Raw genomic sequence first — 27593 nt, forward strand, 5'->3', positions numbered from 1 at the left:
TTTTGGGTGACGGGTCCCCTTTAAGGAGCATTATCAATACATCATATTTTTTACACCGCTTATTTTTCTGGCCTAAATCATTGTACACAGGCAGAAAACAAAGCAGCAGGCCTGCATATATAGACCAGTGATGGGGACTTTGAAAGCCAGCCCCAGTGTCCCTTTGCTTTGCTAAATTCATGTTGTGCATTTGTTTGAATTGTCACTACATTGGCCTGTTGTTCTGGTACACATCAGAAATCAAACACAGAAGGAAGTGTTGTTTTCTGGATGTTCTAATTGTTCTAGCTGTGTCCTGCCCTTTTTTCCTGTCTTTTTTTTTCTGCATGTAGATTAGTGATTGTTGTAATTGATATTTGAATGTTTTATAGGGAGACCCAGTGGCAAATTGTCTCTTTCTCTCTTGGTTTATATAGATTAAAGCTGACTGGAGCAGCAAGTGGGGGTAAAAGTCACCTGCAGAAGAACAGGTAACAAGCAAGGCAGGAAGGTTTAATGCCGATTTATTAAGATTTTCTTTCTCTGGCCCTTCTCTCTTGTTCCTTTTTTCACTATCTTGTCTGCTACCTGTCATCATTTTCACCTGCTCCTTCTAATGTCTCCTTCTGTACACAATGTGTCACTCTTCCTTTCTCTTAATTCCTGCTACTTCTATTTTCCTGTACACTTTCATCACTTTTTCTGTTCTCTGCTTCTCCTACTTTTTTATATATTGTCCCTATACCTTCCTTTTTCAATGGCCTCTCTTCTATACTCCTATTATCTCTTCACCCTTTGTGTGACTTCTCTTGTCATTTGCTACTGATTCACTTTACTTAATTCTTTCTGAATTGTAATCTAAATGCACGTTATATTCTCTTTAATGCCATTCATCTGCTTGCTCTATATTCTCACTGCCTTTATGTTTCACTTTAATGTCTCCCTCTGTAAATCTGCTGCTGCTTCTCTCCTCTGTGTTACACTCTCTCTTTCATGGTCTTTATGTCTCCTCTTTCAATGTTTCCCCAAACTTTCCTGTTCCTTCTTGTTGGTCTCTTCTTTTTCCTTTCCTTCCTTCTTTCTGAACTTTATCAGGGTGAAATGATCGACCGCATAGAGTATAATGTGGAACATTCCGTGGACTATGTGGAAAGAGCAGTGTCTGACACCAAGAAGGCAGTCAAGTACCAGAGTAAAGCCAGAAGGGTAAGTCCCTGTGTCTACTCCCATAGGGCATTATGTAGTCCAATTGCTGGAATTGAATGGGGTTACACAGATTAAGCCCAACAGCATTGGACTTGATTTGTGTAACCCAGGGGTCCCCAATCTTTATCACCCGTGAGCAACATTCAGATGTAAAAAGATTTGGGGAGCAACACAAACATGAAAAATGATCCTGGATGGTGCCAAATAAGGTCTGTGATTGGCTATTGGTAGTCCCTATATGGACTGGCATCCTACATGAGACTCTGTTTGGCAGGGCACCTGGTTTTTATACAACCAAAACTTGTCTCCAAGCCTGGAATTGAAAAATAAGCACCTGCATTGAGGCCACTGAGTGCAACATCCAAGGGGTTGGGGAGCAACATGTTGCTTACGAGCTACTGGTTGGGAATCACTGGTGTAATCCCATAAAATGTGCAGCTACAATTCTCCTGTTATTGGATTCATGTTCCTGCATTTCTTGAGATCTGAAAATAATTTCTGTAGGGATCAGATTCTCTAATGCTCCTCATCTCCTGCAACAGAGAATCTGGTAGGCAAGGGACCCAAGAACACATTTTTGTATTATCCTGGGGGTTAAATGTGTCTAATAGTATTTTATGATGGCAAAATTCCAAACATATGATAAGGTAAGGTGACTAAAATAACGAGAAACACTTTGCTTACAATATAGATATAAAATACTTGAGATCTGTGTGTGGAGACCCTATAGAAGGGGAACTAGGCAGTGATGAGATTCCTGGGCCCTCAACTTAAAGCGATACTGTCACATTCCTATAAAAATCATAGGAATGTGTCAGTATAAAGTAAATGCTGCGCCCCAGCACAGCAAACCTGTGTGCTGCCCACTTGCTGACGCTACTAACAGATCTTCCAGGTTGCTTCAGTGACGCTGGGCTGGGGGCTGAGCGATCCATCGACAGGCTGAATTCCTGTTTTCATTCGTAAACAGCCTATGGAAGTATCGTGTCACACCCAGCCCAGCGTCAATGAAACGGCTCAGAAGGTCATTTAGCTGTGTCGGAGGGTCGGGTGAATGCAGGTTTGTGGGGGCTGGGGTGGCTTTTGGGAACAATTACGGGTGCAGCATTTACTTCATACTGACACGTTCCTATGATTTTTATAGGAACTTGTCACTATCGCTTTAAGGGAGGAAAAACTGCTTTAATGAGGGATCCACCTGTTCACCTGCAGCTCTCGGCATCTCTGGACAAATTTTGACCCTGTTTCCCATTGCATGACCAAATATTGTGCCTCAAAATGATTTTCCCTCATTCACGTAGTAAATAAATGTGTAGGCTCACACTCCTTTTTATTAATTCACCAAATATTTTGTGCCAAGGGCTGTTTTATTAGACTATTGGGCAAATTTACTTACCTCCGAAATTGCGCCAGCGACACTTCGCTGCCATTGCAACACTTCGCCAGGTGTACATTTGCCAGGACAACGCTAATTCACTAAAATCCGAAGTTGCGTCCAGGGCGGCGAACGCTGGCGAAGTTGCGCTAGCATTACTGCAGCAAGCAAATCGAAGTTACGCTAGCGTTGGCTAATTTGCATACGGCGGGAAGTTAAAGTTGAATGGACGTTTATGTTGCAGCAAATACATTACACTACACAAGCCCAGGGAACCTTAATAAAATAAAATAAAGTTGTTATATTGGCCTACACATGAGCCCAGTGTATAGTTTATGTGCCATATGTTAGGAAATGTAAAGGGGAAGCCGGGTAGCCCAAAAATAATTACGATCTTTTGCAGCCTGTCACCCTGTAAAAAGTAAATACGCCAGCGTTTTTTCGACAGAAACATTTTCAAAGACTTTTTGACCAAGTCCTATCTACTCTATTGCACTTCGCCTGGTCTGAGGTAGCGAAGGCAAGTCTGGCACAAGAGGTAACGTTCAGTAAAATCTCAATCTTTGTGAATTTGCATAGTTACGTTCGTTCGCCAGAGCACAACTTTGCCTGGCGTTAGTTCTGTATGTGCAATTTTAAATATTCATTATTAAAATATTTCTCGGATCGAGTGTTTTTTTTGTGTGTTTTACAATTATAGATCAATTGCTCCCAGAAATGTGGAAGAATAGCAGCACTTTTCCTGAACAAAGAAGAATTGATGTTTCTGCGTGATACACTGACATTTTTAATTGACTACATTTTATTTTTAACTTCTCAATGTGCACAAATTATAGTTATGCTTTAATACAAATCAAACATATACACATCAAGTTCAAAACATGAACAGCAAACATTTCTATAACTGCCAATAACAGCCTTCAAGCGGCTATGCATGTCCCTTTGTGACATAACATGATGACATCACAATGACTGTAATGTGTATGAAACCTGTTGCAGCCAACTGCTCTTCATTCTTAGACCGACTGAAGGTGAGTACAGACATGCTTCACATTTATGCATTTAAATGTGTTATAAAATGGCATTTTTTTCTGTAAACTGTTAAATGTAGCGCAGTCTCTTCAGACCAGTTATCTTGTTATATGTTCAATTGGTTTTATACTCTCCAATGTACTTTTACAATTCTTTTTACAAAAGAAATAATGTAGTATTTTAACTTATAGTTTTCACTTTTTATATTTTAACTTACGGTTTATATTTTTCACTTCTTTCCTTTTAGTCCTGCGAGATTCAGAGTCTACAGAATTTTTAGATCTATTGACTATTTTTCAAGTTTTATATCAATCTATATAGAAGAATTACATGGACTTTATCACTGTTAATAATAATATTGCTGAATTGTCCAACAACCAACAATCCCCCAAGAGGAAGAGGAAGATCTCATTTGAAAGTGAAATTGCTAACAAAACCCGAAAACTTGTCCCTGATGAAGTGAAGCAAAATACTGAAAGCGGGCGACAAGAAAATAACCCAGGTGCTCCATTGAAGTCTCATGCAAAGCACAAAAACAAGGAGAAAGAGTTATGGATCCCTGAATTGGGTCTTACAGTAAGGCACAGAGAAAGGTTGCTAACTCCCAGAAGAGGGCTGCCAGGAGTGTTTGTTGATGCTGTACAAACACTTCTTAAAAAGCAGTTTAATGCTGAAGGCTTGCAGTCCATAGTGAAGAAACGTTTTATTCCTGTGTCTGGACCATCAGTACAATTTCATGCTGATAAAAAGAGAAATCACGTCTTTCTAACCTGTTATAGAAAGGATCACGTAGAGATTGTAGACAGCGTTCCAAGAATCCCTTCAAAACGAACCCGGAAGGAGATAAGGAAACTCTACAGAAAAGTGGTTTCTGACCCTTTTAAAACAATCAAATTTGCTCCTGCCGAAAGACAAGTTTCCGGTTGTAAGAGCTGTGTGATATATGCAGTTGCAAATGCTTATGAGATACTAAGCAATGGCAATGTCTGCTGTAAATATGATTATGAAAAAATGAGGGAACATCTCTTCAAGTGTTTAGAAAAAGGAGAAATGACAGAGTTCCCCAAAGTACTGATATGAAAGTACGACAACAGCGGAGGAATGGTACGGAATACACACATGTACAAGCCCTGCATGTTGTGTCAGATTAAAGCACTTAAGGAGAAAATCACTGACAAGCTTTGGAAATCACTGTCCAAATCACTGGACATCACTTTTGGAAATCGCTGTGCAAAGCTTGTGATGGAACTAAAATGCTGGGAACACAAAAACCCCCCAGAAAAGACAAGAAACATTCTCTCAATATGACTGAAATTATGAACTGTGCTGTTGCTTTTTGCTCATTGACTGCCTCCGTACCCATCGACATCGAAGGAATGGCGTGACAATGTTCTTTCAAGCTTCACTCCTTATTTACTGTTTTTTGTAAACCATTTATCTAAATAAACAATGAATACCAATAAAAAAAGCAGGGTTTCTTGTCATGATTCACCTGTGTCTTACAAACGTAGTAATCTTAGGGGCAGATTTTTCAAAGGTCAAATTGAGACATTTTGTTATGTAAGAAAAATGTTGAATTTATCAAGATGTGTTTTATTTATGCCAAGCAAACACCAGATGTGCCCCAGTTATTTTACACTGCTTCAGACCTCTGTAAGTAAGTTCTGGCAGAAGTTGCACCGTACATTGGTTCAAAAACACTGAGGATGCCCTGGAGATACAATAATTTTTTTTAATTTCCCGTTCGCCAAACCCAATTGCTCCTGTCCCCTTGGAGGGGACAAGGGGGACGAACGGTAGTGGGCCAAGGGGCACCCACTATGTAAATCCGGCCCTGGGCGTTGGGGTGCGAAGTACCGCTAGAGTCTATCTCCTTCGCTAGCGAAGTTACGCCAACGCCCGTTAGTAAATCGGTGAAGTTCCGAAATGTCACGCTAGCGAATTTTTGCCAGCGTTAGTCACTTTGCCCTTTAGTAAATTTGCCCCTATGATAGATGGGTAAAACTTGGCATTTCCCTGGGCCTGCCCTCAGCCATGATTCCCTGCAGAAGCTGATGGGTTTTCCTTTTCAAATATCGCTTTGTGTATGTATGATTAATCCACAGCCATCAGCTCTAAGGAAGCGCTTCCATCAGACATCCAGTCAGATGTGATTGTCCTCCTATCATTGCTCCTACTACATGGAACCCCCTACTGGACACACAGCAGTCACGTGCAGACTGTGACGACTTTTGTGTCAATGGTATTGGGATTGTTGACAGGCTGACAGAGGTGTTTTGATTGTCATTGTTCTGTGCCTGGGCAGCAGCAGTCAAACTGCCCTGAATGCCCTCTATAGCCAAAAGGGTAAGGCTAATATCACAAAATGCATTTTCAAAGCTGGCGGGAAAAACACTGTGGGGCCCATTTACTTCGAATTTCGAATGATTTTTTTTGGCTACTTCGACCATTGAATTGGCTACTTCGACCTTCGACTACGACTTCGAATTGAAAGATTCGAACTAAAAATTGTTCGACTATTCAACCATTCGATAGTCAAAGTACTGTCTCTTTAAAAAAAACTTCGACCCCCCTACTTCGCCACCTAAAACCTACCGAGGTGCCATGTTAGCCTATGGGGAAGGTCCCCATAGGCTTTCTATCAATTTTTTGGTCGAAGAAAAAATGATCGATGGATTAAAATCCTTCGAATCATGCAATTAGAAGGATTTCATCGATTTTTCGTTCGAACTATTTGCGGTAAATCCTTCGACTTCGAAGTCGAAGGATTTACATCCGACAGTCGAATATCGAGGGTTAATTAACCCTCGATATTCGACCCTGTGTAAATCTGCCCCCTAGTGTAGTAACAAGCTATGTCCCATGTGAGCATTGAAACATGTAACACATTCATGCCAGTTATGGTACAGAGAGGACGGCATGAGCGGTTCCTCAGTCTACATTTTCCGACCGATGGGAAAACATGCATTGTGCCTAAATACATACATCTGATGGCTAAACTCTTGTTTTTTTTTTTTGTAGCCCTCCTCTTACTGTAAATCGGAAGGATTCAGAGATGGAAATAGATGATCTGGTTAAGTGTAAACTGAACAGTTTCGCTCTATTTGCTGAGTGTGCTCTTACAGCGCTCACTTGGCCACCCACACAAAACACTTCCCCAGCATTCGGCTTGGATGTTTGGGAAAATATTGTGTTACTGTCACATTGTGCTGGCTGGAATCTGCAGGCAGTAGTGACTGAGTTAGGGGCACATTTACTTAGCTCGAATGAAGGAATAGAATAAAAAAAAAAACTTCGAATTTCGAATGATTTTTTTTAGCTACTTCGACCATTGAATTGGCTACTTCGACCTTCGACTACGACTTCGAATCGAAAGATTCGAACTAAAAATCGTTCGACTATTCGACCATTCGATAGTCGAGGTACTGTCTCTTTAAAAAAAACTTCGACCCCCTACTTCGCCAAGTAAAACCTACCGAACATCAATGTTAGCCTATGGGGAAGGTCCCCATCGGCTTTCTAACAATTTTCAGGTTGAAGAAAAATCGTCCGTTCGATGGATTAAAATCCTTCAAATCGTTTGATTCGAAGGATTTAATCGTTCGATTCGAAGGATTTAATCGTTCGATCAAACGATTTTTCGTTCGAACGAATTGCGGTAAATCCTTCAACTTCGATATTCGAAGACGAAGGATTTAACTTCGACAGTCGAGTATCGAGGGTTAATTAACCCGCAATATTCGGCCCTAAGTAAATCTGCCGCTAAGTGTCTGGTGCATCTTCTCTAACACAAATACTCAAATGGCTGGTAATACTCACTGTTGCTATCACTTTAACTACATAGAATCAACACCTCTGTGAATTTTAGATGTCACCTCTCTGAAGAGTTACAATGTGCCGTTGTGATTGGATTAGTGGAAGAGTTTATATGTCAAGGACATCCCACACCTTTCAGTTGAACTGAAGAAGCTGCTTGGATGAGCAGTGAAATGTCTTCAATAATTGTTTATTTTTGAATTACTTGCATTAGATATACCATGACCTGGATGAATGAAAATCTTCATAGTCCTAATACTCACTGTTGATCTGTTGATTCTCTCTGCATTCAATCATGAAAGCCTTGGAAATGTGCCCAGTATGCTCAATACTGTTTCAAGTATTTACATATATAGGATTAATTATTTGCCGTCTCCTTCTGAATCTTTCCAGCTTTCAAATGTGGGTCACTGACCCCATTTAAAAACAAATGTTCTATATGTGCAATTTTAAATATTCATTAATAAAGTGGTAATATTTCCTTGATCGAGTGTGGTTCTTTTTTTTGTGTTTTACAATTTATAGATCAATTGCTCCCACAAATGTGGAAGAATAGCAGCACTTTTCCTGAGCAAAGAAGAATTGATGTTTCTGCGTGACACACTGACATTTTTAATTGACTACATTTTATTTTTAACTTCTCAATGTGCACAAATTATAGTTATGCTTTAATACAAATCAAACATATACACATCAAGTTTAAAACATGAACAGCAAACATTTCTATAACTGCCAATAACAGCCTTCAAGCGGTTGTGCATGTCCCTTTGTGACATAACATGATGACATCACAATGAGTGTAATGTGTATGAAACCTGTTGCAGCCAACTGCTCTTCATTCTTAGACTGACTGAAGGTGAGTACAGACATGCTTCACATTTATGCATTTAAATGTGTTATAAAATGGCATTTTTTTCTGTAAACTGTTATAAGTAGCGAAGTCTCTTCAGACCAGTTATCTTGTTATATGTTCAATTGGTTTAATTCTCTCCGACGTACTTTTACAATTCTTTTTACAACAGAAATAATGTAGTATTCTATCTTATGGTTAATAGTTTTCACTTTTTATATTTTAACTTACAGTTTATATTTTTCACTTCTTTCCTTTTAGTCCTGCGAGATTCAGAGTCTACAGAATTTTTAGATCTATTTTTCAAGTTTTATATCAATCTATATAGAAGAATTACATGGACTTTATCACTGTTAATAATAATATTGCTGAATTGTCCAACAACCAACAATCCCCCAAGAGGAAGAGGAAAATCTCATTTGAAAGTGAAATTGCTAACAAAACCCGAAAACTTGTCCCTGATGAAGTGAAGCAAAATACTGAAAGCGGGCGACAAGAAAATAACCCAGGTGCTCCATTGAAGTCTCATGCAAAGCACAAAAACAAGGAGAAAGAGTTATGGATCCCTGAATTGGGTCTTACAGTAAGGCACAGAGAAAGGTTGCTAACTCCCAGAAGAGGGCTGCCAGGAGTATTTGTTGATGCTGTACAAACACTTCTAAAAAAGCAGTTTAATGCTGAAGGCTTGCAGTCCATAGTGAAGAAACGTTTTATTCCTGTGTCTGGACCATCAGTACAATTTCATGCTGATAAAAAGAGAAATCACGTCTTTCTAACCTGTTATAGAAAGGATCATGTAGAGATTGTAGACAGCGTTCCAAGAATCCCTTCAAAACGAACCCGGAAGGAGATAAGGAAACTCTACAGAAAAGTGGTTTCTGACCCTTTAAAAACAATCAAATTTGCTCCTGCCGAAAGACAAGTTTCTGGTTGTAAGAGCTGTGTGATATATGCAGTTGCAAATGCTTATGAGATACTGAGCAATGGCAATGTCTGCTGTAAATATGATTATGAAAAAATGAGGGAACATCTCTTCAAGTGTTTAGAAAAAGGAGAAATGACAGAGTTCCCCAAAGTACTGATATGAAAGTACGACAACAGCGGAGGAATGGTACGGCATACACACATGTACAAGCCCTGCATGTTGTGTCAGATTAAAGCACTTAAGGAGAAAATCACTGACAAGCTTTGGAAATCACTGTCCAAATCACTGGACATCACTTTTGGAAATCGCTGTGCAAAGCTTGTGATGGAACTAAAATGCTGGGAACACAAAAACCCCCCCAGAAAAGACAAGAAACATTCTCTCAATATGACTGAAATTATGAACTGTGCTGTTGCTTTTTGCTCATTGACTGCCTCCGTACCCATCGACATCGAAGGAATGGCGTGACAATGTTCTTTCAAGCTTCACTCCTTATTTACTGTTTTTTGTAAACCATTTATCTAAATAAACAATGAATGCCAATAAAAAAAGCAGGGTTTCTTGTCATGATTCACCTGTGTCTTACAAACGTAGTAATCTTAGGGGCAGATTTTTCAAAGGTCGAATTGAGACATTTTGTTATGTAAGAAAAATGTTGAATTTATCAAGATGTGTTTTATTTATGCCAAGCAAACACCAGATGTGCCCCAGTTATTTTACACTGCTTCAGACCTCTGTAAGTAAGTTCCGGCGGAAGTTGCACCGTACATTGGTTCAAAAACACTGAGGACTCGCTGGAGATACAATCATTTTTTTTATTTCCTGTGCGCCAAACCCCATTGCTCCTGTCCCCTTGGAGGGGACAAGGGCGACGAACGGTAGTGGGCCAAGGGGCACCCACTATGTAAATCCGGCCCTGGGCGTTGGGGTGCGAAGTACCGCAGGAGTCGGTACTCCTTCACTAGCGAAGTTACGCCAACGCTCGTTAGCAAATTGGTGAAGTTCCGAAATGACGTCATGCTGGCGAATTTTCGCCAACGTTAGTCACTTTGCCCTTTAGTAAATTTGCCCCTATGATAGATGGGTAAAACTTGGCATTTCCCTGGGCCTGCCCTCAGCCATGATTCCCTGCAGAAGCTGATGGTTTTCCTTTTCAAATATCACTCTGTGTATGTATGATTAATCCACAGCCATCAGCTCTAAGGAAGCGCTTCCATCAGACATCCAGTCAGATGTGATTGTCCTCCTATCATTGCTCCTACTACATAGAACTCCCTACTGGACACACAGCAGTCACGTGCAGACTGTGACCACTTTTGTCTCAATGGTATTGGGATAGTTGACAGGCTGACAGAGGTGTTTTGATTGTCATTGTTCTGTGCCTGGGCAGCAGCAGTCAAACTGCCCTGAATGCCCTCTATAGCCAAAAGGGTAAGGCTAATATCACAAAATGCATTTTCAAAGCTGGCGGGAAAAACACTGTGGGGCCCATTTACTTCGAATTTCGAATGATTTTTTTGGCTACTTCGACCATTGAATTGGCTACTTCGACCTTCGACTACGACTTCAAATTGAAAGATAGAAAGAAATTGAAAAAGTACTGTCTCTTTAAAAAAAACTTCGACCCCCCTACTTCGCCACCTAAAACCTACCGAGGTGCCATGTTAGCCTATGGGGAAGGTCCCCATAGGCTTTCTATCAATTTTTTGATCGAAGAAAAAACGTTCGATCGATAGATTAAAATCCTTCGAATCATTTGATTTTTTCGTTCGATCGAACTATTTGCGGTAAATCCTTCGAAGTCGAAGGATTTACATCCGGCAGTCGAATATCGAGGGTAAATTAACCCTCGATATTCGACCCTGTGTAAATCTGCCCCCTAGTGTAGTAACAAGCTATGTCCCATGTGAGCATTGAAACATGTAACACATTCATGCCAGTTATGGTACAGAGAGGACGGCATGAGCGTTTCCTCAGTCTACATTTTCCGACCGATGGGAAAACATGCATTGTGCCTAAATACATACATCTGATGGCTAAACTCTTGTTTGTTTTTTTTGTAGCCCTCCTCTTACTGTAAATCGGAAGGATTCAGAGATGGAAATAGATGATCTGGTTAAGTGTAAACTGAACAGTTTCGCTCTATTTGCTCAGTGTGCTCTTACAGCGCTCACTTGGCCACCCACACAAAACACTTCCCCAGCATTCGGCTTGGATGTTTGGGGAAAATATTGTGTTACTGTCACATTGTGCTGGCTGGAATCTGCAGGCAGTAGTGACTGAGTTAGGGGCACATTTACTTAGCTCGAATGAAGGAATAGAATAAAAAAAAAAACTTCGAATTTCGAATGATTTTTTTTGGCTACTTCGACCATTGAATTGGCTACTTCGACCTTCGACTACGACTTCGAATCGAAAGATTCGAACTAAAAATCGTTCGACTATTCGACCATTCGATAGTCGAGGTACTGTCTCTTTAAAAAAAACTTCGACCCCCTACTTCGCCAAGTAAAACCTACCGAACATCAATGTTAGCCTATGGGGAAGGTCCCCATCGGCTTTCTAACAATTTTCAGGTTGAAGAAAAATCGTCCGTTCGATGGATTAAAATCCTTCAAATCGTTTGATTCGAAGGATTTAATCGTTCGATTCGAAGGATTTAATCGTTCGATCAAACGATTTTTCGTTCGAACGAATTGCGGTAAATCCTTCAACTTCGATATTCGAAGACGAAGGATTTAACTTCGACAGTCGAATATCGAGGGTTAATTAACCCGCAATATTCGGCCCTAAGTAAATCTGCCGCTAAGTGTCTGGTGCATCTTCTCTAACACAAATACTCAAATGGCTGGTAATACTCACTGTTGCTATCACTTTAACTACATAGAATCAACACCTCTGTGAATTTTAGATGTCACCTCTCTGAAGAGTTACAATGTGCCGTTGTGATTGGATTAGTGGAAGAGTTTATATGTCAAGGACATCCCACACCTTTCAGTTGAACTGAAGAAGCTGCTTGGATGAGCAGTGAAATGTCTTCAATAATTGTTTATTTTTGAATTACTTGCATTAGATATACCATGACCTGGATGAATGAAAATCTTCATAGTCCTAATACTCACTGTTGATCTGTTGATTCTCTCTGCATTCAATCATGAAAGCCTTGGAAATGTGCCCAGTATGCTCAATACTGTTTCAAGTATTTACATATATAGGATTAATTATTTGCCGTCTCCTTCTGAATCTTTCCAGCTTTCAAATGTGGGTCACTGACCCCATTTAAAAACAAATGTTCAATATGTGCAATTTTAAATATTCATTAATAAAGTGGTAATATTTCCTTGATCGAGTGTGGTTCTTTTTTTTGTGTTTTACAATTTATAGATCAATTGCTCCCACAAATGTGGAAGAATAGCAGCACTTTTCCTGAGCAAAGAAGAATTGATGTTTCTGCGTGACACACTGACATTTTTAATTGACTACATTTTATTTTTAACTTCTCAATGTGCACAAATTATAGTTATGCTTTAATACAAATCAAACATATACACATCAAGTTTAAAACATGAACAGCAAACATTTCTATAACTGCCAATAACAGCCTTCAAGCGGTTGTGCATGTCCCTTTGTGACATAACATGATGACATCACAATGAGTGTAATGTGTATGAAACCTGTTGCAGCCAACTGCTCTTCATTCTTAGACCGACTGAAGGTGAGTACAGACATGCTTCACATTTATGCATTTAAATGTGTTATAAAATGGCATTTTTTTCTGTAAACTGTTAAAAGTAGCGAAGTCTCTTCAGACCAGTTATCTTGTTATGTGTTCAATTGGTTTAATTCTCTCCGACGTACTTTTACAATTCTTTTTACAACAGAAATAATGTAGTATTCTATCTTATGGTTAATAGTTTTCACTTTTTATATTTTAACTTACAGTTTATATTTTTCACTTCTTTCCTTTTAGTCCTGCGAGATTCAGAGTCTACAGAATTTTTTAGATCTATTGACTATTTTTCAAGTTTTATATCAATCTATATAGAAGAATTACATGGACTTTATAACTGTTAATAATATTGCTGAATTGTCCAACAACCAACAATCCCCCAAGAGGAAGAGGAAAATCTCATTTGAAAGTGAAATTGCTAACAAAACCCGAAAACTTGTCCCTGATGAAGTGAAGCAAAATACTGAAAGCGGGCGACAAGAAAATAACCCAGGTGCTCCATTGAAGTCTCATGCAAAGCACAAAAACAAGGAGAAAGAGTTATGGATCCCTGAATTGGGTCTTACAGTAAGGCACAGAGAAAGGTTGCTAACTCCCAGAAGAGGGCTGCCAGGAGTATTTGTTGATGCTGTACAAACACTTCTAAAAAAGCAGTTTAATCCTGAAGGCTTGCAGTCCATAGTGAAGAAACGTTTTATTCCTGTGTCTGGACCATCAGTACAATTTCATGCTGATAAAAAGAGAAATCACGTCTTTCTAACCTGTTATAGAAAGGATCATGTAGAGATTGTAGACAGCGTTCCAAGAATCCCTTCAAAACGAACCCGGAAGGAGATAAGGAAACTCTACAGAAAAGTGGTTTCTGACCCTTTTAAAACAATCAAATTTGCTCCTGCCGAAAGACAAGTTTCCGGTTGTAAGAGCTGTGTGATATATGCAGTTGCAAATGCTTATGAGATACTAAGCAATGGCAATGTCTGCTGTAAATATGATTATGAAAAAATGAGGGAACATCTCTTCAAGTGTTTAGAAAAAGGAGAAATGACAGAGTTCCCCAAAGTACTGAAATGAAAGTACGACAACAGCGGAGGAATGGTACGGCATCCACACATGTACAAGCCCTGCATGTTGTGTCAGATTAAAGCACTTAAGGAGAAAATCACTGACAAGCTTTGGAAATCACTGTCCAAATCACTGGACATCACTTTTGGAAATCGCTGTGCAAAGCTTGTGATGGAACTGAAATGCTGGGAACACAAAAAAACCCCAGAAAAGACAAGAAACCTTCTCTCAATATGACTGAAATTATGAACTATGCTGTGGCTTTTTGCTCATTGACTGCCTCCGTACCCATCGACATCGAAGGAATGGCGTGACAATGTTCTGATTCACTCCTTATTTACTGTTTTTTGTAAACCATTTATCTAAATAAACAATGAATGCCAATAAAAAGCAGGGTTTCTTGTCATGATTCACCTGTGTCTTACAAACGTAGTAATCTTAGGGGCAGATTTTTCAAGGGTCGAATTGAGACATTTTGTTATGTAACAAATGTTGAATTTATCAAGATGTGTTTTATTTATGCCATGCGAACACTAGATCTGCCCCAGTTATTTTACACTGCTTCAGACCTCTGTAAGTAAGTTCCGGCGGAAGTTGCTCTGAGAAAAAGCACGTAAAAAATGACACCATTTTTATGCCGTTTTTTAAACCGTAATGTCTGGAAATGTGAGGTGAATTATTCCGCCATTTTACACCAAAAAATAAATCTGCCCTTTAGTCTAATCTACTGGGTGATTACTTACATCACAACAAAAGTCTGGTATTTAGATTCTTTAAAATCATCTGGGTCAATGGATTAATTTCAGTCATTTACAGTTCTCCAAAGACTTAATAAGCTAAATAATGAAGACCAATTTAAATATTGCTTAGAATTGGGCAATTTATAGAATACTAAAAGTTAACTTGAAGGTAAAACGCCCTTTTAAATCCCCGTGGATGAACTCTTGTCACAAGGGTATTCCATGTACATGGGAATTTTAGGTGCAGTCCTGGGCTTCCTTTCCAGAATTCCTTCTAATGGGCATTCCCTATATCTATTAGAAAATCATGTAAACATTAAATAAACCCAATAGGCTGGTTCTGCTTTCAATAAGGATCAATTATGTCTTAGTTTAAATTATATACATGGTACTGTTTTAATATTACAAAGAAAAAGGAAATTGTTTTTAAAATTTTAGATTATTTAGATAAAGTGGCGTCCATTGGGAGACGGCCTTTCTACAATTCAGAGCTTTCTGAATAATGGATCCCATACATGTACAGAGTTTCATTTTTTTTCCTTGAAGAGGGAAAGCTTGCCTAGTCCGTAGCCTAACAGTCTGCAACAGGTCTCACTTCTTTGCTTTCTCCTGCTTTACTATGTAAGGTCCCTTTTTAAATGGATACTAACAGAATAATCCCTTTTATTTCATATTATTGTTTTACACAAGCTTTATTAATGTTCTCTTACATTTCTCACATTAGAGGTATAGATTTCATATTTTTCTTTAGCTTAGTACATCTATTTTAATTTTTTTACCAAAACCTTCTTATTGTATCTCTTTTTCTCTTCATTAAATTGGCAAATATATTTTAGTGGAATGGCACACAGGGAACATAGGATACCCACAGGAAATTGTGCCTACACGTGGAAGACTAAATGCCTGAAAATACCTTGTCCTCGCCCCCAGGGTCGGACTGGGGGCTCGGGGCCCACGGGGCTACTGGCCCCGGGCCCCCCTGTTGCTCCAGCGCCGGGTATGTGTGTAAGTGCGTCAGTGTCATGTTAATGCCACATTAGTGCGCATGCATGCGGCGCAACGCTAGTGCGCACAACCGAAATCTGATTTTACCGCGACCCCTGAGAAGCGGATCTAGGCCGGCCCAGTCCGACACTGCTCGCCCCACACAGGTGTCCAATCTTTAAATCTCATATTGTTGCAATAATGTAGAGGAAGCTGGAAGGTCATTTGTGTGCCATTATGTGATTCATGTGCTTTGCGGGGCAAGGAGAGGGTATGTTTGGGCAGAGATGCAGCAAATCCACTATTTTGGATTCGGCCAAATCCCTGAATCCTTTGTGAAAGATTCGTCCGAATACAGAACCGAATCCTTATTTGCATATGCAAGTTAGGGTCTGGGAAAATATATAGTGGAAAAAATGTTTTACTTCCTTGTTTTGTGATCATTGATTGTCATGTGATTTCCAGCCCTGTCCCTAATTTGCTTATTCAAATTAAGATTCAGTTCAGCCAGCAAAGAATTCGCGAATCCGAATCCTGCTGAAAAAAACAGAATCCCGAACCGAATCCTGGATTCGGTGCATCCCTAAATGTCACCTGCCCGGAAGTACAATTTCCTGTGGGTAACAAAGTGCCCCATGTGCTTCTGCCCCTAAGCAAATACACCACAAAGACAGGGCACAGGGCCAAAGGTGTAAGTTAAAAAAATAAGTCTTTATTAATCATAGTTAATAGTATAAGTGCATCTCCATAGGCCTTGCGAGTTTCGTACTTGCAAGGTACTTATTCATGGGCGAAGTGTATTTTTGCTGTGTATTTCGGTTTTCCACCCCCTAATGAGACCTAACGAGTTTCGGCACTTACTCATAGGCTCTGCATTGTGCAAATAGCTGCAGGTCTCTGCTCTTGCACCTCTGGGGTTCAGGGTTGGACTGGTGGAACTCTGAGAAAAAACAGGTGGGCCAGACCCAGACCCTCTCCATTTCTCACACTATTGGCACTCTCCCTTACCTCCCCCCAATCGTGGCTCCAAAGGAAAAGAACAAGGTATGCGGTGAGGTTGTGGTGCCAGTGTGTGCAGGGGGCCCAGGGTTATTTGGGGACCCCTGAGGTGGCAACCCAGATGTGTACATGACCCAATTTCTTTCATTTTAATGTAAACGTGATCACATTCAACACTGTTTTCTTTTTTTTTAATGCCAGAATTTTTTTTTGAATTATTTACTTTCGACTTCTAACTCTTTCCAGCTTTCAAATGGGGGTCACTGACCCCATCTAAAAACAAATGTTCTGTAAGGCTACAAATTTATTGTTATTGCTATTTTTTTTACTCTTCCATCTATTCAGTTCCTCTCCTATTCCATATTCCAGTCTCTCGTTGAAATCGGTGCATGAATGCTAGCAGGTCTGGACTGAGAAGTAAAATAGGCCCTGACATTTCAGGTACACATAGGCCCAAACAGCCCCCACCAGAACACTAAATACTGACTTTCTATGGCACCTTATAGCAGCTCCTCTGGCATTTTCTAGAACCCACAGATTGCCAGTCCGGGCCTGGTTGCTAGGGTAATTTGGACTCTAGCAACCAGATTGCTTAAAATGCAAATTGAAGCGCTGCTGAATAAAAAGCTAAATAACTCAAAAACCTTCAATAATACAAAATGAAAACAAATTGCATATTGTCTCAGAATATCACTCTCTACATCATACTAAAAGTTATCTGAAAGGTGAACAAGCCCTTAATATGGTGGCGTCTGGTGTATATTTTTCACGCAGATTTATACAGTAAATATGCCCCATCGTAGCCATTGAGTCAAACAAACTACCAAACTCTTCACAGAAGGCATCATGTTGCCAGCCAATGTACTGGAACTAACTTTTCTCTGTATGACAAATGAGAGAAGGATGAACATTTGTAGTATGTTATCTTGAATGTGTGGTATGTGAAATTAATTCTAAGTCGAGTATTTACTGACATGAAGGCTTATGTACAAAGAGAGGTGCTAAATCTTACCTGTGTAGGGGGTTCACTCTTCTCTAGCGAGTAGTGATGGGTGAATTTGTTCCGTTTTGCTTCGCCACGAATTTCGCGAATGCCGGCAACAATTCGCCGGTGTCAAAATGGGAGCTGGTGTCAAAGTTGACGGCGGTGCCCATTAAAGTCAATGGGCGTCCGCTTATTGTCACCGGCGTCTAAATGGGCGTCGGAAAAGCTTTGATGCCAGCTTTGAAACCTTCGAATTTTTGCTGCAAATTCGCAAATTTATCCACTGGAGGCGAAACGGGCAAATTCGCGCCTGCCGAATAAATTCGTCCATCACTATAGCGAGAGGCAGAGATAATCTTAATGCAGTAACAGAATGACACACAACTACAGAGGTGCGACTGAGCAGGTGTTAATGCGAAAGTGCCATTATGTCTCATACAGTGAAGATATATAGACAGCACTCCTATTTTTATATCTTTATTTTTATATACACAGGAGGAGTATTACAACTGTGTTATTTGTTTGTGCGGCCTAGGTACAAAGACAAGACAAGAAAGCTTTATTGTCAATATACTTGTTACAGTTATTACACTATTTTGGATTCGGCCAAACCCCCAAATCCTTCTTGAAAGATTCGGCCAAATACCGAATCCAAATCCTAATTTGCATATGCAAATTAGGGGTGGGAAGGGGAAAACATTTTTTACTTCCTTGTTTTGTACCAAAAGTGATGCGATTTCCCTCCCGCCCCTAATTTGCATATGCAAATTCGGATTCGGTTTGGCCAGGCAGAAGGATTTGGCCAGATCCAAATCCTGCTGAAAAAGGCCGAATCCCGAACCGAATCCTGGATTCGGTACATCCCTAGTTACAGTATATTAATATTTCCCTTCCACCCAAGCACCCCCCCCCCCACCATGGTGCGAATAAAAACTATTTTAAATGAAAAAGAAAGATACATAAATAAATACAACATAAATAACAATAAACAAAGCACAAATCACACTATTTACACTTGAAAACTGTGCTTAATGCTTTCATTCAATTAGCTTTGAAAGAAATGCTTCATTTTAACCCTTTAACCGCCAAGCACGTACGGCGTACGTGCTGGCGGTTCAGGGCTCAGGCTGCCAAGAACGTACCTCGTACGTTCTTTTGCAGCTGAGCCCTTCTCTCTGCATCGGCGGCTTTTGCCGCCTCTGCAGAGAGTCAGGAGGGTAGACAGCCCCCTGGGCAACGTGGCTGGGGGGCTGTCAAGTCGGATCTGCGACGCGATTGTCGCAGATCCGACTTCAAAGTAGCAGAAGCGCAATGTAAGCGCTGCTGCTGCTGGCTTACCTCCTCCTCGTCGCACCACGCGCCCAGTCACTTCCTGCTGCGCAGTAACTCTGCAGACACGCTGCCAGGAGTCGTCCTTCGGTTCCAGCGATCCTCCTGCTACAAAAACGGTAAGTGCACTTTTTTTTACACACTTACCTGCACTTACACATACCTACAGTACATTTATACACTTACATGAACATTTTAGTAAAAATTTGTGTTTTTTTATTTTTTATTTTTTTATTTTAGCACACTTAGTCGATTTTGTACACTTATTTACACTTAATTACATGTATTTGCACACTCAGACAACTTTTATTAGTGCACAAATATGTATACACAAAAACTCACAAACAGGGTTTTTTTTTTTTTTTTTACTTATTCATTGTACTGTTTGTTTTGCCTAAAAGCATGTTATTTTGACAGCGTGACTATTGGATAATCGATTTCGGCCACTAATTACGCTGCCGGATCAATTATTTTGTTATTTCATTGATTTACGCTATTTTTGTGGTTTTATTGCAATTTTATCCATGCATTATTGTTCCTTATGTATCTTTAGTATAGTTTTGCTGTTTGGTGCTTTGGTATAGAAAGATTTATTTTACTTAGTTTGATTCGCCAGAATATATGCTTTCCAAAAATATATGGGTTTCTGGGGGTCTTTTTACAGTTTTGGGGTCTTATGGCACATAACGCACAGTTGGGGCTCTCTTTTCTGCAGCTTAGTTGGCTAGCGTGAAAATTCATAGGCATGTTTTTCATTTGGGGTCTGTACACGCCACATACTTTGGTAAATCTATGCATATTGGGCATCAAACTATTTAGTAGACCTCTGACGTCCATATTTAGGGTGATTTTTCTTTATACGTAAAACAGTGTGTGTGATAAATGCGGCAAACTGCAACAATTTTAGGCGATTTTCAGAAATGTAAAAACCTCTGCGTTTAGAAAAGCTTTGCAGTTTGGTGTAGAAAGACGTCTTTATCTTTTTTGGATTCGTCAGAATGTGTACTTTCCAAAAATATATGGTTTTGGGGGGGTCTTTGCTGTTAGGAGGGTCTTGAGGCATATAATATGAAGTCAAGGGTCTATGTTCACAGAAGGCGAATCGGCAGCAGAGAAAAATCATATGCACTATTTTCATTTTGGGTCCGCACATGCCAGCTGCCTTGGTATATCAATGCATATTGGGCATCAAACGGTTCAATTGACCCTTGGCATCAGTATTTATGGTGTTTTAGAATTGTATGTAAGAAATTGGGTGAGATAAATGCGGCCAATTGCAATATTTTTAGGCAATTTTCAAAAATGTAAAAACTGTTGCTTTTATCGCCAAATTTAGGAAAGGCTTGCGGCTTGGTACTTTGGAGTACAAGGACATGCATACCCAATTTGGATTCGTGGGAATGTGTACTTTCCGAAAATATATGGTTTTCTGGGGTGAATGCACTTTTTTTTACCTTTGCTCCCCCCAAAACTATGTATATGTGTTGATTTTGCAGTACCTGAAATGACAGACCATATGGGGGTCTTCCTTTTGGGGCCCCTATATGCCACGTGCTTGGGTACATCTATACATATTGGGCATCAAACTGTTCAGAGGACCCTAGGCTTTCATATTTGGGGTGATTTGTCTTGATACCTAAAAGTATGTGGGTAATACGATGCTGCAGGGTAGATATTTTGAGGTGATTTTTGGAAATGTCACCTAAATCACCAAATTTAGGAATGATTTGCGGCTTGGTACTTTGGCGTAGAAAGACATGCATACCCAATTTGAATTCGTGGGAATGTGTACTTTCCAAAAATATATGGTTTTCTGGGGTGAACTTACTTTTTTCTACATTTGCCCCCCTCAAAACAATGTAAATGTGTTGATTTTGCAGTACCTGAAATGACAGACCATATGGGGGTCTTCGTTTTGCGGCCCCTATACGCCACGTGCTTGGGTACACCTATACATATTGGGCATCAAACTGTTCAGAGGACCCTAGGCTTTCATATTTGGGGTGATTTGTCTTGATACCTAAAAGTATGTGGGTAATACGATGCTGCAGGGTCGAAATTTTGAAGTCATTTTTGGAAATGTCCCCAAAATCACCAAATTTAGGAATGGTTTGCGGCTTGGTACTTTGTAGTAGAAAGACATGCATACCCAATTTAGATTCGTGGGAATGTGTACTTTCCGAAAATATATGGTTTTCTGGGGTGAACTTACTTTTTTCTACCTTTGCCCCCCCCAAAACGATGTAAATGTGTTGATTTTGCAGTACCTGAAATGACAGAACATACAAGGAGGGGTCTTCATTTTAGGGCCCCTATATGCCACGTGCTTGGGTACACCTATACATATCGGGCATCAAACTGTTCAGAGGACCCTAGGCTTTCATATTTGGGGTGATTTCTCTTGATACCTAAAAGTATGTGGGTAATACGATGCTGCAGAGTAGATATTTTGAGGTCATTTTTGGAAATGTCACCAAAATCACCAGATTTAGGAATGATTTGCGGCTTGGTACTTTGGCGTAGAAAGACATGCATACCCAATTTGGATTCGTTGGAATGTGTACTTTCCGAAAATATATGGTTTTCTGGGGTGAACTTACTGTTTTCTACTTTTGCCCCCCCCCCAAAACGATGTAAATGTGTTGATTTTGCAGTACCTGAAATGACAGACTATATGGGGGTCTTCCTTTTGGGGCCCCTGTATGCCACGTGCTGGGGTACACCTATACATATCGGGCATCAAACTGTTCAGAGGACCCTAGGCTTTCATATTTGGGGTGATTTCTCTTGATACCTAAAAGTATGTGGGTAATACGATGCTGCAGGGTAGATATTTTGAGGTGATTTTTGGAAATGTCACCTAAATCACCAAATTTAGGAATGATTTGCGGCTTGGTACTTTGGCGTAGAAAGACATGCATACCCAATTTGGATTCGTTGGAATGTGTACTTTCCGAAAATATATGGTTTTCTGGGGTGAACTTACTGTTTTCTACTTTTGCCCCCCCCAAAACGATGTAAATGTGTTGATTTTGCAGTACCTGAAATGACAGACTATATGGGGTCTTTCTTTTGGGGCCCCTGTATGCCACGTGCTTGGGTACAACTATACATATCGGGCATCAAACTGTTCAGAGGACCCTAGGCTTTCATATTTGGGGTGATTTCTCTTGATACCTAAAAGTATGTGGGTAATACGATGCTGCAGGGTAGATATTTTGAGGTGATTTTTGGAAATGTCACCTAAATCACCAAATTTAGGAATGATTTGCGGCTTGGTACTTTGGTGTAGAAAGACATGCATACCCAATTTGGATTCGTTGGAATGTGTACTTTCCGAAAATATATGGTTTTCTGGGGTGAACTTACTGTTTTCTACTTTTGCCCCCCCCCCAAAACGATGTAAATGTGTTGATTTTGCAGTACCTGAAATGACAGACTATATGGGGTCTTCCTTTTGGGGCCCCTGTATGCCACGTGCTTGGGTACACCTATACATATCGGGCATCAAACTGTTCAGAGGACCCTAGGCTTTCATATTTGGGGTGATTTGTCTTGATACCTAAAAGTATGTGGGTAATACGATGCTGCAGGGTAGATATTTTGAGGTGATTTTTGGAAATGTCACCTAAATCACCAAATTTAGGAATGATTTGCGGCTTGGTACTTTGGCGTAGAAAGACATGCATACCCAATTTGGATTCGTTGGAATGTGTACTTTCCGAAAATATATGGTTTTCTGGGGTGAACTTACTGTTTTCTACTTTTGCCCCCCCAAAACGATGTAAATGTGTTGATTTTGCAGTATCTGAAATGACAGACTATATGGGGGTCTTCCTTTTGGGGCCCCTGTATGCCACGTGCTTGGGTACACCTATACATATCGGGCATCAAACTGTTCAGAGGACCCTAGGCTTTCATATTTGGGGTGATTTGTCTTGATACCTAAAAGTATGTGGGTAATACGATGCTGCAGGGTAGATATTTTGAGGTGATTTTTGGAAATGTCACCTAAATCACCAAATTTAGGAATGATTTGCGGCTTGGTACTTTGGCGTAGAAAGACATGCATACCCAATTTGAATTCGTGGGAATGTGTACTTTCCGAAAATATATGGTTTTCTGGGGTGAACTTACTGTTTTCTACTTTTGCCCCCCCAAAACAATGTAAATGTGTTGATTTTGCAGTACCTGAAATGTCAGACTATATGGGGGTCTTCCTTTTAGGGCCCCTATATGCCACATGCTTCGGTACACCTATACATATTGGGCATCAAACTGTTCAGAGGACCCTAGGCTTTCATATTTGGGGTGATTTGTCTTGATACCTAAAAGTATGTGGGTAATACGATGCTGCAGGGTAGATATTTTGAGGTGATTTTTGGAAATGTCACCTAAATCACCAAATTTAGGAATGATTTGCGGCTTGGTACTTTGGCGTAGAAAGACATGCATACCCAATTTGGATTCGTTGGAATGTGTACTTTCCGAAAATATATGGTTTTCTGGGGTGAACTTACTGTTTTCTACTTTTGCCCCCCCCCCAAAACGATGTAAATGTGTTGATTTTGCAGTACCTCAAATGACAGACCATATGGGAGTCTTCCTTTTGGGGCCCCTATATGCCACGTGCTTGGGTACACCTATATATATTGGGCATCAAACTGTTCAGAGGACCCTAGGCTTTCATATTTGGGGTGATTTCTCTTGATACCTAAAAGTATGTGGGAAATACGATGCTGCAGGGTAGACATTTTTAAGTGATTTTTGGAAATGTCACCAAAATCACCAAATTTAGGAATGATTTGCGGCTTGGTACTTTGGAGTACAAAGACATGCATACCCAATTTAGATTCGTGGCAATGTGTACTTTCCGAAAATATATGGTTTTCTGGGGTGAACTTACTTTTTTCTACCTTTGCCGCCCCCCAAAACGATGTAAATGTGTTGATTTTGCAGTATCTGAAATGACAGACCATATGGGGTCTTCCTTTTCAGGCCTCTATATGCCACTTGCTTGGGTACACCTATACATATTGGGCATCAAACTGTTCAGAGGACCCTAGGCTTTCATATTTGGGGTGATTTGTCTTGATACCTAAAAGTATGTGGGTAATACGATGCTGCAGGGTAGAAATTTTTAAGTGATTTTTGGAAATGTCGCCAAAATCACCAACTTTAGTAATGGTTTGCCGCTTGGTACTTTGGTGTAGAAAGACATGCATACCCAATTTGGATTCAGGGGAATGTATACTTTCCGAAAATATATGGTTTTCTGGGGTGAACATACTTTTTTCTACCTTTGCCGCCCCACAAAACGATGTAAATGTGTTGATTTTGCAGTATCTGAAATGACAGAACAAATGGGGGGTCTTCCTTTTGGGGCCTCCTATGCCACGTGCTTGGGTACATCTATTCATATTGGGCATCAAACTGTTCAGTGGACCCAGGATTTTATATTTGGGGTGTTTTACATTGATACCTAATGATGTGTGGGAGATATGTTGCTGTAGAGTGGAAGCTTTGAGGTCATTTTTCAAAAAATTCACCAATTTCTATAAAACATTATAACTTTAGGAAACAATTGCAACTTGGTGGTTTGGAGTACAAAGATATTTCTACCCATTTTTGATTCACCAGAATCTGTTCTTTCTAGTAATGGGTAGTTTTCTAGGGTAAACCTACTGTTAGCGGAATGTTTGGCCTTGAAATCAAAAGTATGCCGTTTGGGAAGTGTTGCTTTGGAAATTTGGTTGTGTACTGCTTGTAGATTTTGAGCTATACAAGTGAGAAATCTCCATAAAACTATATATATTTGATATTGTCGCGTTCAGGAGACATAGACCTTTCTAAATCGGCTGTGTTCTCGTACATAAAATGAATGATGTTTCTGATATATGTGATTGTTCTTCGTGCAACATGATTTTTTTCATTTTATTTGACACTTAGAATCCAATATTTTATTAGAGAAGTAGAATTACACCAAAATTCTTGCATATTGTGAAAGTTCAGGTTGTCCTGAAAAAAACAATACATTGTTTTCCTGGGTTAACTAAAAGACCACCCCAGGAAAGGCCCTTAAAGTGAAAGAGTGCAAAATATCTAAAAACTGCTTGGCAGTAGATGTTCGCATCTAGGACAAAACGGCTGGCAGGGAAAGGGTTAAACAAGAAATAGCCAAGCAATATATTCTCTATGCAGAATTGATGCAATCAATATTATTGATCAGCCTTATATTGTGACATTTCTATTCTATGTGTACTGTATATTGTGAGTGGGTCCCTAAGCTCAGTAAGTGACAGCAGCACAGAGCATGTGCAGTGAATCAGCAGAAAAGAAGATGGGGAGCTACTGGGGCATCTTTGGAGACACAGATCTTTACTGCTAAAGGGGTGTGGTTGCCTTGGGCTGGTACAGAAGCCCCAAACAACATTTCTAGCTACTTTTTTCATTAAGCTTTAGTTCTCCTCTAAGGGCCTTGAATGCTAGTATTTTTATTCTAGAAGAAAATTTTTAATATTGCACTTAATTATTTCATTAAAGAGTTAGCGAGTCCCGTTGTAAGAGTGTGACTGTACTTTTGTACTGTGAATGTAACGGTGATCTTTTTTCTCCTGCAGAAGAAAATCATGATCATCATCTGCTGTGTGGTTCTGGGTATTGTCATTGCTTCAACGTTTGGAGGGATTTTTGCATAAGGCGACCGGCAGAGAATGCATGTTCTGGACATAGGAAGAGATATGCAGCACACAGTGCGTGCCCTGTCCAACAAGGCACTGGCAGTGGAAAAAAACAAAAAAATAAAAACACTTTTTGAGTGGAGAGCCCCTCTGCATGACAACCCTGTTGTTGTAACCCAGTGCACACACCCAGGAAGAGGCTCACTATACTCTGCGTGATGGGGTGGATGGGACATAACAAGCTTAGCCTACTAACCAAGCTGTGTTTGCCATTATGATATCCTTTCGTTTGCAAAGAGTTTCCCAGTTATTGGACTCCTACAGGTGTTTGAAGGATGCGGCAGAGGGTTATCATTCCTCCAAAGCCTTTATTATCCATTCCACTGCCCACCAGATGCCTTTTGGGTTCACAGAAGAATCTGCCTCTTCAGCAGCCAACTAGACCCTATCATTGGGAGTAAGTGCCAAGCAAAGCCAGACCATCTTATTTGACTTCATCCATTGCACTCTTCATGCTTTGAACTGGGACAATGTGCTGGAGACCGTGACAATTTCCCTTTTTGCATGACAGGGGCTCAGTGTTTGGTTTAACTTGTTTAAAAGTTGGAATCTGTTTTATGTGAACCCTCTTCCGGCAACTCTTTTGAAGAGGGATGGGTGCCATTTTGAGTTCTTTTTGTATCTGGGTAAATACATTCCTTTTTGTAACTCTGTAAGAAAAATGTCTAGATATATGTGTCTCTGTGATCACATATGCAGATATGGTATGTGTGTGTGTGTGCGCAATCCACCTCAACCCAGAGCTGGCATCACTGTTGTGTAATGGCCTTTGGTCGCCATGAAATGTATTTATGTCCTGGAAGTGCTGGGTAGCCGTTATGTGTTAACAGCCTGTACTGGCTACCTCCACTGGTGCACCACCAAGTACATTGTGTACGTCTCTGTGTTATGGGTTGGGGAGTGGCGGGGAAGTGACCGCAAGGCGACGCAGCACAATCAGTCGAGTCAGTGATGGCAAACTGAGTCCTGATGTGCCTTACGGCTTGTACCAGTCAGTTGCTGATCCTTTCAGTGCTGCCAATACTTCCCAGCTCTGAAGGGGTTGCTCACCAGCATGCTGTGTGAGGAGAGTTTTTATATTTGATGTTAATTCTTTCTTGTGTGTTTTTTTTTTTTTGTCTGCACCCCCTTGTGTGGCATTTAATAAAAGATATGAGTTTGAGGAGATCTTAGCAAAGAGATCCACGTGTGCGTTGCAATCACTATACTGAGCTGCACTGGATGATGATTTTTATGTGTTAGATTGCGTTTGTGAGCATAAAAATGGGAATCCTGATAAAACGCAAGGGAACCAGATTAAGGATAAGAGGATGAGAGTGCAATTGTAAGCACTTTTGAAATTTACATTATTTTTTTTTTCAATTCCTAGATATTAAGGGATACATGTAACAAAATTCAATCATTAGCAATACAATAGCGCCACCTGCTGGTCAGTTTCCAACCATTCTGACCACCAAGTAGTTGAGGAAGTCAGGAGAAAGAAAGAGGCTACCCTGATGTTCTTCTGGTTTAGAACCCTCAGATAACTTTTCTCACATCTTTCCTAACCAGGAGAATATCAGACCAGCCCTTATTCTTTCCTCAATTACTTGGTAGTTAGAATGGCCTGAAACTGCTCAGCAGGTGGTGCTGTGGTAACAATATTCATTTATATTTAAAAGTACATGAATCCCTCTCCCCCTGTCCTCTTCACCCTGGCAATCAAAACCCCTAGCCATTCTGATACAAGACTGTCCACCTATACAAGGGCTACAATATGCTAACATTATGGAAAAGATCTCTCTTTGCCCTCCTGGCCACAGTCCAGAACTTTAGGAAGTATTCTGGATTGAGAATTAACT

At 40.2% G+C, this 27593-nt stretch overlaps 1 protein-coding gene across 2 annotated transcripts; it reads left to right on the forward strand.

Moving 5' to 3' along the window:
• Nucleotides 1–369: 369 nt before the first annotated feature.
• LOC121400443 (syntaxin-1A-like) lies at nucleotides 370–26933 on the forward strand. Of its 2 annotated transcripts, XR_005965751.1 has the most exons (3): nucleotides 370–470; nucleotides 1075–1185; nucleotides 25633–26933. XR_005965751.1 is itself a non-coding variant. In XM_041583565.1 (2 exons), exons 1-2 carry the CDS (start codon nucleotides 973–975, stop codon nucleotides 25708–25710), a joined length of 291 nt encoding a protein of 96 aa, XP_041439499.1. In that variant the 5' UTR covers nucleotides 492–972; the 3' UTR covers nucleotides 25711–26933. The 2 variants fall into 2 exon arrangements, 1 of the variants encoding a protein (XP_041439499.1); XM_041583565.1 differs by lacking the exon at nucleotides 370–470 and having other exon boundaries at nucleotides 492–1185.
• Nucleotides 26934–27593: the final 660 nt, after the last annotated feature.

The sequence above is a fragment of the Xenopus laevis genome, chromosome 2S (assembly GCF_017654675.1).
Source record: "Xenopus laevis strain J_2021 chromosome 2S, Xenopus_laevis_v10.1, whole genome shotgun sequence".
NCBI lineage: Eukaryota > Metazoa > Chordata > Amphibia > Anura > Pipidae > Xenopus > Xenopus laevis.